The sequence below is a fragment of the Mustela nivalis genome (genome assembly GCF_964662115.1).
Source record: "Mustela nivalis genome assembly, chromosome: 16".
Taxonomy (NCBI): Eukaryota; Metazoa; Chordata; class Mammalia; order Carnivora; family Mustelidae; genus Mustela; species Mustela nivalis.
This window is the reverse complement of record NC_139035.1, coordinates 57,334,254-57,347,147: the sequence shown is the minus strand read 5'-3', so window position 1 is coordinate 57,347,147 and position 12,894 is coordinate 57,334,254. Positions and strand designations below refer to the sequence as shown.

At 44.2% G+C, this 12,894-nt stretch overlaps 1 protein-coding gene across 2 annotated transcripts in view; it reads left to right on the top strand.

Annotated features, from left to right (window-relative positions):
• Window positions 1–9,955, top strand: part of SLC30A10 (solute carrier family 30 member 10) — a gene marked incomplete at its 5' end in the record, with an annotated part of 41,348 nt that extends 31,393 nt beyond the window's left edge. For both annotated transcript variants that reach the window (XM_082703013.1, XM_082703012.1), the window contains 2 exons: window positions 1,972–2,211; window positions 4,931–9,955. In XM_082703013.1, the coding sequence (XP_082559139.1) occupies window positions 1,972–2,211; window positions 4,931–5,430 (740 nt within the window). In that variant the 3' untranslated portion in view covers window positions 5,431–9,955. The remainder of the gene's footprint in view (window positions 1–1,971; window positions 2,212–4,930) is intronic.
• Between the last annotated feature and the right edge of the window lie 2,939 nt (window positions 9,956–12,894).

The window sequence follows — 12,894 nt, the reverse complement described above, 5'->3', positions numbered from 1 at the left end:
GAGGAACAAGGAATATAGACCAGCTCTTGGGAATTTCTCTTTGTGGCTCAGAACAAGGACTGGGGAGTAAAAAGCTTTTCCAGAGGTGGGGTGTGGGAAAGGGGGCACAGAATTAGAAAATGGAATTGTTTAATCTATTTATTGAATCAGGATCCTGTTCTAACAACTAAACACTCTGCCAGAAGGGAAAGGAAAGATACTTTGTATTTCTGTATTATTTGGGGATGGGAGGAAGTTTGCCACAAATTGCATTTAGTATGTTTACAGAATGCCTTTTCACCTCTGATGCTACTCAGCTACGCAGAATCCTAAAAGTATTGCCAAAAAGAAGCATTCGTCCAATTAAACCATCTTCCAAGTGAGACTGTTTGGTTGTAGCCACAAGTGAGTTACGAGGATTTAGGATTCAACCCAGTCCATCTGTGGGATCCCTGGAGAGACAAAACAAGCCTTTCTTAATCTATACGTTTTCTTCTAGAGCAGTGTTCTGGAACTTTCATGTGAGTTTCGGGCCCCTGTGGTCTTGTTAAAAGTGTAGACTCGGATTCCATAGCCTCAGACATGGGGCCTGAGATTCTGCATCTCTCACCAGCTTCTGAGGTTGCTGATGCTGCCAGTCCACGCACCAGACTGACTAGCAGGGGTCTGATGTCTTCTGCAGAAAAAAAAACCAAAAAAAAAAACAAAAAAAACCACAAAAAAACCAAACCAAACCAACCAACCAAAAAAAACCTAGTATTTATATTTTTAAGAATTCTTCTGACAAAGTTTTCACCTAAATCCCAGTTTGGTCTGTGTGTCGCATACAACTGGACACCCAGATCTTCTGTGTTAGATGGCGTATTTTTTGTATCATAATCAAAACATTGAAGGTTGGTTCCCTCAGCTAAATAATTGTGATGTTATTATCTCTTAAATTTTAATTTAATTTTATTTTGACAAATGGCTCTTAATTCAGCGGCAGTGTTGCTGGAGACCCTTCTTTTTTTTTTTTTTTTTAAGACTTTTATTTATTTATTTATTTGACAGAGAGCACAAGTAAGCAGAGCAGCAGGCAGAGGGAGAGGGAGAAGCAGACTCTCCGCTGAGCAGGGAGCCCGATGTGGGGCTTGATCTAAGGATGCTAGGATCAGGACCTGAGCTGAAGGCAGATGCTTAACTGACTGAGCCACCCGGGCACCCCTGGAGACCCTTCTTAAGGACCTTTCAAACGAGATTCAGTTTAAATGACTGGGGCTAAGTGAGGAAAAGGCAAAGGCACCTAGGAAAGGGGGAAATGGATCAAGGAAGAGGGAAGACAAGAAATAACAAGAACCACTCTCTCTCTCATTTTTTTTTTTTTAAGATTGTGTTTATTTATTTGACAGAGAGAGAGTGAGCACAAGCAGGGGGAACAGCAGACAGAGAGAGGGGGAGAAGCAGGCTCCCTGCTGAGCAGGGAGCCCGATGTGGGGCTCGATCCCAGGACTCTGGGATCATGACCTGAGCCAAAGTCAAACGCTTAATGGACTGAGCCATCCGGATGCCCCAAGAACCTCTCTCTTGATAAGTCTTAGTTCCTTCTCCTCTTCAAAATGCTTAAAACCATTTAAATCACAGATACGTGTCTGAAAGAATAAGAAGCCATTTGCACAACCTCTGTTTAGCAGTTCGGTGCCTTCTGACGAGTGGCAGGCAGACGTGGTGAGGTACCGTGAACAGACAGTGGCTTTCCCCAAGGGGGTCCGCAGCTCCGAATCTTCCTAGGCTATTATGCATTCTCTGGGTCCTGGGACGCTGGCCTAGGGATTTGTTTTCTGCAAAGTAGCGGACTTTTTTTTTTTTCCCCCATTTGAATCCATCCTGTTCTTCTAACCAAAAAGAAAACAAATAGCAACTGGTCTTCTTAGACTTGGCAACCCAGGTCACGGAGCGCCCCATGGCTCCCAAATGTGGATCTGTGCTTGAGAGGTCTTTCTTCCTTCCCAACAGGTGTGCTTTTGCACGTGATGGGCGATGCCCTGGGGTCAGTGGTCGTGGTGGTCGCGGCCATCATATTCTATGTGCGTCCCCTGCCCCCTGAGGACCCGTGTAACTGGCAGTGCTACATCGACCCCAGCCTGACTATCTTCATGGTCATTATCATTTTGTCATCTGCCTTCCCACTCATCAAGGAGACTGCTGCCATTCTGCTGCAGATGGTCCCCAAAGGCCTGAACATGGAAGAGCTGAGTGAGTCACGTGGTCCTTATCTAGAAACATGCATGTCTAATGCTCCCCGGGTTCAAAGGGCTGGTGTTATTTCACAGCAGTGTTTATGTATCTTGAAATACTGTAAATCACCTGGCCACAGAGACATCTATCATATGTTTGGTAGCCTAGTAAGATGACTCACAGCTCCAAGAACCAAAGGTCCTTTGCAACCCATGACTCTCTGACTCGGCCACAGATTTTTGAGACTAGAGTGTTGGGCAGAACCTGCTCCTTGGGTCCTACCTTCACGTCAGAGATTGATTTTAAGTCCGGTAAGTTACCCTGCCAAGAACTTGATTTTTATTCTCCTTATTCTGAAAACAGGAATCATTCATTTGCATTTGGGATCCTGCTTTCTAGTGAGCTGGTTTTATATGGGCATGTAAGTCACCGTGTCTCTTGTGACACCCTGTTTAAATTTAAACATGAAATTAAAACAGGACCGTGTTTTAAATTCAGATCATTCATGGCCTTCTTCGGTAATGAAACCTCTTTGCTGGGCTCAAAGAGAAGGTCAATCTCCCACCTTAGTTATGTGCCTCTGAGCATACGTAGGGTAGAGACTTGGCTGAGCTGCTAACTGGGGACGATCCCAATGCTGGTGAGAAGCTGAATGTGCTTCTTTATTTCTAGTGTTTCTACCATGAGGTAGAGCCGGGCCCACTGTGGGGCTTAAAGTTGGAAGACCTTAACTTCATGACAGATCCCCGACAGGAGGTTTGAATGGGTCTTAATTCGTTGTATGGCCATGGCTAGGCCTTCCCCTGGGAGGGCGTGATTTATGATGGTCACTGTTGGTTTGAGCCCCGCCAGCCCCCTGTTTAGGGGCATGCATTGGGACCCTTCTCGGGCCACTGCCAACAGCCCGTGCTTCTCCTAGTCTTTCCCCCTGGATGTTCTTTTTGCCTTTTGGAGCCTCCTCTTGGGCAGCACTGCTTTATAGTCTCAGGGCCACTGAGGTGGTCAGCTCTCCAGCTGCTTTACCGTGCCGAGTCCCAACAACCAGCCTTCATTTCCTGCAACCTGCTATCCACCCAGTCCGGCAGGCAGAGGAGGAGGACGGTGGGGAAGGAGATACCTAGGAGCAGACACGCAGCATTGTCTCTCCCTTCCAGGAACTTGTTTTCCAGTTGAAGAAACAAGATAAGCATATCAAAGCAATTTGTGATAGATAATGGCTTATATTGCCTTTTAACCAAGTTATCTATATTTAAAAACGTTTAAAAAATAGATGGTAAGAACAGGAGCAACCCTTCTATGGGACTATTATACTATATGCTGGCAATGTTCTAAGTGCTTTACTTATATTCACTCGTTTTAATTCTGCAAGTAAACCTGTGGGGTACTATCATTATTATTCCCGACTTACAGATACGGAGACTGAGGCCCTGGGGGCTAGCTAAATTACCCAAGGCCGTGTCTAAACTGGGATTCAGACTCTGGCTATCTTACAGGGTCTTTGCTCCTAATCACTATTCCACATCATCTCTCTAAAGACATGTTTGTTCGGGAAAGTATGGAAAATATAGAAGACTTAAATAAAAAAACAGAAGTCTTGTAATCTTGCCACCCACAAATTACCTCTTTTAATATTTTTTTAAAAGATTTTATTTATTCATTTTGACAGACATAGATCACAAGTAGGCAGAGACGAAGGCAGAGAGAGAGGGGGAAGCAGGCCCCCTGCTGAGCAGAGAGCCCGACTCGGGGCTCCATCCCAGGACCCTGAGATCATGACCTGAGCTGAAGGCAGAGGCCTTAACCCACTGAGCCACCCAGGCACCCCCTCTTTTAATATTTTTGAATCATTCAATGAAACAAGCTTTTAGCTGCACAAAATTTTTGTGTGTGTATATACACTGATGTTCGCTTAAAAAAAAAAGATTGTGCTGTATATATAGTAAAACTACTTGATTTTTTCACTTATAGATATCTTATATACTTCTCATATCCTTAAATATGCAACTTACTTATTAATGGCTGTAATCATATTCTTTTATATATAATTGATTTAACTATTTCCTTATTTCTGTTTTTTCATTAAAACAAAAAACACTGCCCAAACCATTTTTATAAATGAATGTTTGGGTGTTTCCCTATAGGTTAAATTCTGAGTACTAGATATGCTGGTAAAAGTTTTCCATTCATATTGCCAAGTTCTCCTCTTTCAAAAAGACACCCTATTTCATACTCCAGGTACAGCCCGTCAGGGTGTCCATTCCCTTGTAAACTCACCAACCCTGGGAATTTTTTGGTATGTTGTTAAATTTCCTTTCTTGAATTGCCTTTTATGGGTTCATGATAGATGTATAGGGACTCAGAGAGGATGGAGAAGATTATGGGAAAATGTACCCATATATTGGGGCGCCTGGGTGGCTCAGTGGGTTAAAGCCTCTGCCTTTGGCTCAGGTCATGATCTCAGGGTCCTGGGATCGAGCCCCACATCATGCTCTCTGCTCGGCAGGGAGCCTGCTTCCCCCTCTCTCTCTGCCTGCCTCTGCCTACTTGTGATCTCTCTATCTCAAATAAATAAATAAAATCTTTAAAAAAAAAAGTACCCATATAGATACAGCTCTTTTTCTTCCCATTGTTATAAATACATCATTTTGGTGAGAATGCCTTCAGGGACCGTGTCCCTTCCGTAGAGGTATCTTGTTTCCAGTAGCCCCCGCTAACTGTCTCCTCTTCCTTCTTGTAGTGAGCCAGCTCTCAGCTGTGCCGGGGATTAGCAGCATACATGAAGTGCACATCTGGGAACTTATAAGTGGAAAGATCATTGCCACACTGCACATCAAGTATCAGAAGGACAGGGGCTATCAGGACGCCAGTAGGAAAATTCGAGAGATCTTTCACAGTGCGGGAATCCACAATGTGACCATCCAGTTTGAGCAGGTGGACTTGAAGGACCCCGTGGAACAGAAGGACCTGCTGTTGCTCTGCAGCTCCCCCTGCATCTCTAAAGGCTGTGAGAAGCAGCTGTGCTGCCCTCCAGGGGCCCTACCCCTGGCCCACGTCAACGGCTGCACAGAACACAATGGCTGTCCCCCTCTTGACACAACTCTGAATGATAGCTTCGCTAGGCAAGAAACAACAGAAGTGGTTATTGAAGTATCTTCGGACAACTGTCTGAGTGACCATGGACAAGCTTTTAGCAAAACTCAGGAGGACCAACATGATGTCAACAGCACACATTTTTAATCTGGTCCCCACATAAACAGACTGTGCAAACGAGGTATTCTGGCTGGTGGAAAGACCCGTGTGGGCTGTATCAAATCTGCGGTGTCCTCGCTCTGTGTTCAACGAGGGGCTGGTTGTTTGGGATGTTAATTGCATGTATCTGTTAATTTCTATGTGACTGAGAACTTTACGTTGTCCCCGGTGTCTCAGGCTGCTCTTCAACAAACTCACTGTTTTAGTGTGAACATTTATTTTAAGAAGCAAGCTATGCTCGTATCTGTGTCAGGGACGTTGAAGGCTGGGACTCTATGGCTGTGGACGCGGGATTCAAAGCAGTTCCTGGTTTATTTCCACTTTCTAAGGTACAACACAATACATGTAACTTGTAGCTGACTCTCAGGTGAGCTCATAGCCAAGTACACCGAAAAAGCTTAAGAATCGTGATAGCTATTTTTTTTTTCATTCCACTAGAAGATCACAAAAAGAGGAAAGTTGGATAGTCCTATCACTGCAGAAATTTTTTTCTTTGACTCATTTTTGAATAAATGAGAAGTGAATGTCTATTAGACTAAAAAATATTCTCAGAATATTAGAGGAAGTGGAGTTTATTAGGGGAAGACAGAAAGAAAATCCATTGACTACCTCTTCATTTTGTGAGATGGAGGGAGAACTAATGTTTACTTTCCGCTGTGAAATGAATTATAGCTGCAGGGTGCTTGAGATGTTTAATGCATAAAATACCTTTTTTTCCACTTGGAAGTGTGGGAATATTTCCACTTTCTAAGGTACAACACAATACATGTATCTTGTCTTGCAGAATCAGTCCACTGGGACTGTTCTCATTTATTGCATAATGGCTCACTTTTCCTTTGGGTCTTTTTTTTTTTTTTAATAGGATCACACTTTTAGTATAGCATTTACCAGGAGAACATGGGTATTCCTGAGATAGAAGACTATATGACACTGAGTATTCATTCCTGCCAAAAAAAACAAAAAACAAAAAACAAAAAAAAAAACAAGCTAGATTGACTTTTCTTTCACTAGGCATATTTTGAAGTATTTATTACAGTTGCCAACAAGTGACTTGATGGAAAAGCATGTGTGTAGGGAAACATTGCTGCCTTTAAATGTGTCTTGGGGAGCTTAGAGTTTCCCTTCTTTCCTTTTCTGACTCTGATCCATATTACCAATTTCAAATAAATTTATTAGACTCTAATTTGGATCTATAATCGACTTACATTAGCATTGGAGAAGCGTCTGTCCTGTATTGAACACATTGTTGAGGCAGCAGTATTTTAATCAGAGGAGTTTCAAGATAGGTCTGAGAAGGTGGAAGATACCCTCATAGAAAACTAGAGTCTTACCCGATGGGTTGCAAAATTGACTGGCAATGATTGTCTCTTAGGCTCCAGGCACTGAGTCCTGTTTCATATCTGCACAGTAGTCAACAGAAATGCTGGCTTGGTCACAGAAAAGGCGCCCGCATTTTTCAGCACTAATACCGTCTTTAAAAAGGGCCTTCGTGTTCATTCTAAGGCTGAAATAAATAAGCAGCTGTGATCAGGAGGATAGGAATCTTTTCTCTTCCCTTGAAAATTTATGATCTGAGTTTAAATTGGCCATGAATTAAGTAAATGCATTTTTATCCCTAGCTGTTTATTGGACTAGTCTGTATAGCCAAAAGAAGGGTTAAAAAAAAAAAAGGACAGTGTTTTTATTTTTGATACTAAAGGTCCAGCACGTACTCACAAACAAAAACAAAAACAAAAACCAAAACCAGGGGATTCTCTTTGATGCTCACCACGGTGATGAGTGGATGAAATTCTAGACGAGTGTTGGTTGAGATGTCTTGACTAGAACCAAAGAAGAACTGTGTCCCTCATTTCCAAATTTGAAGGTCTAATGTGATTTTACCTCCTTCTGCTTTTATCAAAAGATTATAATTTTACAGTTTCTTTGCAGCTGGCTAAAGAAATGCCTACTGGTTTATACCCAGATAATGTTCTTTAAGGTAAAGTCACTTAATTCGAATAGAACTAAATTTACCTCAGAAAAGTAGCTTTATGGACACTTACAAAGGGTTAATGTGAAATAATCCCTTTTAAGGCAGTTCAAGTACATTTAAAGTGTTTGAGCAAGATAATTCAGTGCAATATTTTTGTGTGGGGTTCGGTGCTTTTCTTCGTCTTCTCCAGCACTGTGATGCCTGCAGTCTGTCTGGTCTCTTTACTTGGGTTTTGCTCTCTCAGGGAAAGGCGGGATTTTTCTGTTCCTCTTTGAGGCAGCCTTGCCTGGTGGCAGCAGGTCTGATGAACAGGGGTGTTACTGATGAAACGCCACTGATGAACAGTGGCATTTCTAATCTCAGAAAAATTTTTTTTCTGAGATTAGAAAAATGCGATCGTTATGTTAGCATCCCTGAGTGCGTAGGGCAGTTCCAGAGATCTTTCTCTTTTTTTAAGGAGATGAAAATAATTTTTGAAAAGTCTAGGGCATCCTCTGCGTGCCTGGTCAGGGACAGCCATCCTGCACACTAACCTAGATGACTCAAGGGATGGTGCTTGCTTCTTCTGCCGTCTGTCCTTCTGTCTCCATAGAAAGAGTCCATTCCTCTCTATTGCAGCATTGGCTGTGGGAGGTCCTGTGTTTGCTTTTATCGTCCCAATTTCAACTTTGGCTTGGAAGAGAGAGGTCAATTGTCTTCATGACCCCTGGCCATTATGAATATCCACGAGAGCTCTCAGGCTCCACTGTGGACAGCCAAGAAAAAAAAAAAAAGTATGATCCCTCTAATGACTGATAAAGCATCAATAAAATAGGGAGACATTGTTTGAGGAAGAATGAAAAATATTCTTTATATTGGTTACTTTTTTTTCTCTTTTTGCCACTAGCTGGTCAAACTCTAGTGGGGGATAAATCAGGAATGCCAAGTTCTGTAGGAAAGCGTGCTTTCAAGATGAAAGAAATCACGGGAGTGGATTTGGGATTATAATAAAGGTAGCTGCCCTGTAAGTAAGAACTTCTGCTATGCTGTCTTAGCATTAGGGACATTTTCAACTGGATAATTCCTTGCTGTGTGGGGCAGTCCTCTGCATTGTACGATGTCGCGCAGCATGTCGGGCTCCTGCCCTCTCAGATCCACACCCACGAATAGTGACAATAAAAAATATCTCAGGACATCACCACTCTCTGGGCAAATTGGTCTCTAGTCCTGAGCCCACCGAGTTAACCTAACGATAGTTGAGAATTATTGTTGATAAAAGTCCCTCCAGAGCCCTGTAATCATTTTAATGGGATCAGTTCTGCAGAATTCACTCTTTAAAAAATGTTTTTCCAGGAGAGATCAAACAGTTCACCGAAATGACAGTCATCTGTACCTAGGAACTTTGGACATTTAAAGGAAAGATGTAATTGGGGGGGGGGGTGCCTTACAAATCCAATTAGGCAGATCAGTTGATGTAACAGTGAATGAAATGAAGAAAAAAGCATTTGTTCTCACTGTTCTGTCATGACCCCTTCAACTCATGAATGTCCTCAGTTTGATGAACTCCTTATAAAATGAGACCAGAAAATACCAGTACGATTGCTTGTGGGTGTCTAAGTTGTTTAATTCATCACTGGTTTTAAGCTTGATGAGGTTTCTTCTATTGGTTCCAGACAAGCAGCTCATCTTGGTGCCAAGGACAAGTTTAGATCCTAAAAAAAATTCTGTATTGTCTGTGGTTTGCTTAATCCTTTGCCAACACATATCACATTTTTCCCTGGAGGGCCAGATACATTTCCTGCTTTTAAATATATCTTTACACTCTTGCAATTAAAGACTGCAAAAAAGGACTGTGTTAGGGGAAAATGCATCCTGATTTGGGTTTTGAATTTAGACTGAATGATGGCTCCATGCCTATTGCCTAGCTTTGCCCTTCACCTGTTAAGTTTTTACCCATTTGTACTTCTGAGTGTATTTGCACATGAGTCGCCGCCGCAAGTAGGAATGAAAGTGTTGAATCAGGAAAGTGGCTGCTCCAGTGGAAATTGCATCAGACCCTAATCCTCACCGTGATCTAAATGCCCTCATGACCTTGGAGATAAGCAAATGTGGATTGTCATGTTTGGAGCTTCTCTTTTCAGGTGTTTTATTCTGGACCTTTTCGTTTACATGGAACTTTCTTGAATATTGCTGCATGGATCACCTGTCTGTTCTTGGTACAAAGCCTGGCCAGAGACAACGAACCCGCTGTGAATTCTAGTGGGAATCTTCCAGGAAGGACGATGATATTTGGAGAAGGGTGACCCCTTCCAGCAGGTCCGAAGTTAATGTTACAGTATTATGGAGTTTTGTTGCTTCAAGTCTTCCTGTTGTCCTCACAGGCGATTTTGCCGAAGTGTCATTGTCGCCTTTGTGGGAACTATTCAAACTTGAAGATACAAGGTTTAAATAACTCATTGCGCATTCATGTGAAATCCCCCAGTAATGTATGAACATGCCCACCTGTAACAGTGAAAGATGTTCAATGGTGCTGTAAGAGAAATTAAAAAAGAACCACACACACTACGCCTGACTGAGATGTTTCTGGAAGTCAGACGACAACTCAAAGTAGTTGAACTCACTTTGTCATTGCTGCTTACTCTAGTCCGGTTATCACTCAGGAACCCTTCAGATCAGTTTTATGCTAATATGGGACTAAGTCTCCATCTGTGTTTTGCTGCTGTCTTCTCCGTATCCCTCTGCCACTCTCCACCACCTGCAATGTCACAGGGCCCGTTTTAGCAAAAAATGTCCCAGATTGACGCACCGGACTACTTACCATAGCCTGGACTTACCTGGTTTCCTAGGGGGCCTCGTGCGATGCAGGGCTGCCCAGTGGGGTTTGGGCAGGAGGGGAGCTCCTGGGATGGAGGGAATGGTGGAGAGGCGAGGCTTATTTTGGAGAAGTCCTATAGACTTTAAGAGCACCAGTCCTTGGTGCTTCCAATTGTTTTTAATCTGATCAGCCCATCGACTGATAACCGCGGGCACTGACTGGAAAATGTGCCAGTGGTTCTGGCCTCCAGGGAGATTACAGTCTACCCTGGAAGTTAAGTAAGACAGTCCAGCTTTGTGGGAGTTTAAGGAGACCGACTCATAGCCTGGGGGGTGGGGTGTGGAGGATCTTGCGCTGAATGGGTTTTGGTCCTCAGATGTACACATCCCAAGCCCTGGGCAGCACCTGCCAAAGAAGAGTGCTACACACTTCACCACCATGAGCGTCCCTCCACAATGAGTCTGCAGGCTGGAACAGAGGCCTGGGCTCAGGGCTCAGAGTACAGGATGCCTGAGGACTCCATCTAGTGGGGAGCCCTGTCTCCTCTGTCTTCTTCATAGCATTGCCACTTTGTAACATTAAATCATACATTTACTCATTTATTTCCTGTGTCTCCCACTAGAGTAAAGCTATAGATGACCCACAGCTGTTCTTCAGCCCCTCTCCCGTGCTTGGAACATTGTTGCAGGACCTGACACCAATAAATGCTGAATGAGTGAATGACTAAACACATGAATGAATGACTGGGCTCAACTTCTGGTGTTACCAGCTCTAGGATTTGGACAAATCCGTTAACTTCATAGAGCTTCAGGGTTTTTTGTTTTCTCTCTCTCTCTCTTTTTTTTTTTTCCAGTGATGAAGGCCTGTGTTCCCTTCCTTGTGGGGTTGTTGGAGGAGTCCTAGGAGACAGGAGAGCAGAGTTAAATGTCAAGTGATTTTGTTATCTTACATGTTAACCTGGCATTCACGATTTTCCTGTTCTTATCCTGCCTCCTCCCCTCTCTGTAACTCCAATGTTGTCAATGAAATATCATTACACGCGAATTGGCATTAAATAATGCTACAATCAATGTGTGTGAAGGTGAAGAGGAAAGGCTTCATGGACGACTGGGCATTTGAAATTGGCCTTGGCGTAGTTCAGTGGGTGGAGAAAGGGGGGAAGGACAAGCCAGGCTGAAAGCTTAGACTTCATTCTTTAAGCAGTGGGCCCCAAAGCTTTTGTGGGGAGGGGGCTGCAGATTGGGGAGATCAGGCGCTAGACTCTTCACCGTGGTGGAGGGGCAGGGCGGCTTTTTCCAGGCGCCTTCCCCACTGCACACACCCGGTGCTGCCTTGTTGCCCAGTGTTGGGGGCCTCTGCCATCTCTCCCCTCCTGTCCTGCCAGCATCTGAGCTCCACCAGCTGTGGCTGAGCCCAGTGGACACGTCCTCGAGCAGTCTGCACACACCCCTCCAAATTCCCAGGGAGTTTCTCTCACTTCTAAGATCAATGTTCCTCGGTGCATTTCTGCTCCAACCTTGCTGCCGCGTGTAATGCTGCCTTTACTCCCATCCTATGTCTGGTCATTGAGCCCCATTACTGTTTTCATCAAGGACTCGATGTCAGTCCCTGCTTCTCAAATCTTGTCCCTGTCTCTCCGGTTCAGCTTGATCACCTCGCATCCGTGCTGTAGCAGAAGCCTCCCAAGCAGCCTCCTGTCCACCTCCAAACTCCTGGTCAGCTTTCCTGCTTCTCTCTGTTCTGGGGGGAAGGGCAAAGCCAGCCTGTCCCAGAAGCTCCTTCTCTCACCTGGCCCCCAGCCTTATCTTCTGCCGCAGACGAGAAGCACATAGATCCCCAGGGAATCTGGAAGAGCAGAGCGGGTGAGGACGACTGGTAAATAGAATGTTGCGTGAGTCGGGAAGTGAATATCATACCTGTTCCTTTTACGCTCAGAAGTCATTTTCACTTTTTCCAGTTCTGGATTACATTCACTTAGTTACTTCCTTTCTGGTTTCTCTTTTTGGGCCACTTTCTTCCTTTTCTAAGTTAGTGTGTCTCGTGGCCCCATTCCTGTGGATGACAGACTCACATGCCTGGTGTCCTGATTCAGGAAGGCAACCGGAAAGGGATGTATTCTGTGCCCAGAAGCAGAGCCATGATCTCCTCCTGGGCAGAGGGCGGACATTGTCACCTCGTATTTTCACCCCGGGATCCTAACATCGAGCACCAATATAGAGCACAAACATTTGGCGTGCCACATTGATTCTTTCAGGCTTGGAGATGCAAGAAGAAATTGGCATGGGATTTACAACCAAGGGCTGGGGGTGGGTATTTTGCCTGCATTTTCTCCAGGGAGGGAGCGGGGAGAGAAGGGAACGAATTCTCAGAGTGGCCCCATTGATACCAGCTTGCGGTGGGCCTGATAATCACCAGGGCTCCTATCTGCTTCAGAAAGCTGGAACCTAAAGCAAATCGTGCAGACTACCGTGAGTTTGTGGCTATAATCTGATGTTCAGAGGTATTCAGAAAAACACTAATAGGACACTTTGGAAAGAGCGAGGTTTGATGCTTGCTTTATAGCTCTTGCTTTCTGTGGTTTAAACTTTCCCTGCACGGTGCTTCCTAAGTGGGGAGAGATGATTTTGGCTCATTGTACCACCAAAGCTACATTACAGAAAAGTGCTTTACCGAGAGATTCTATCAC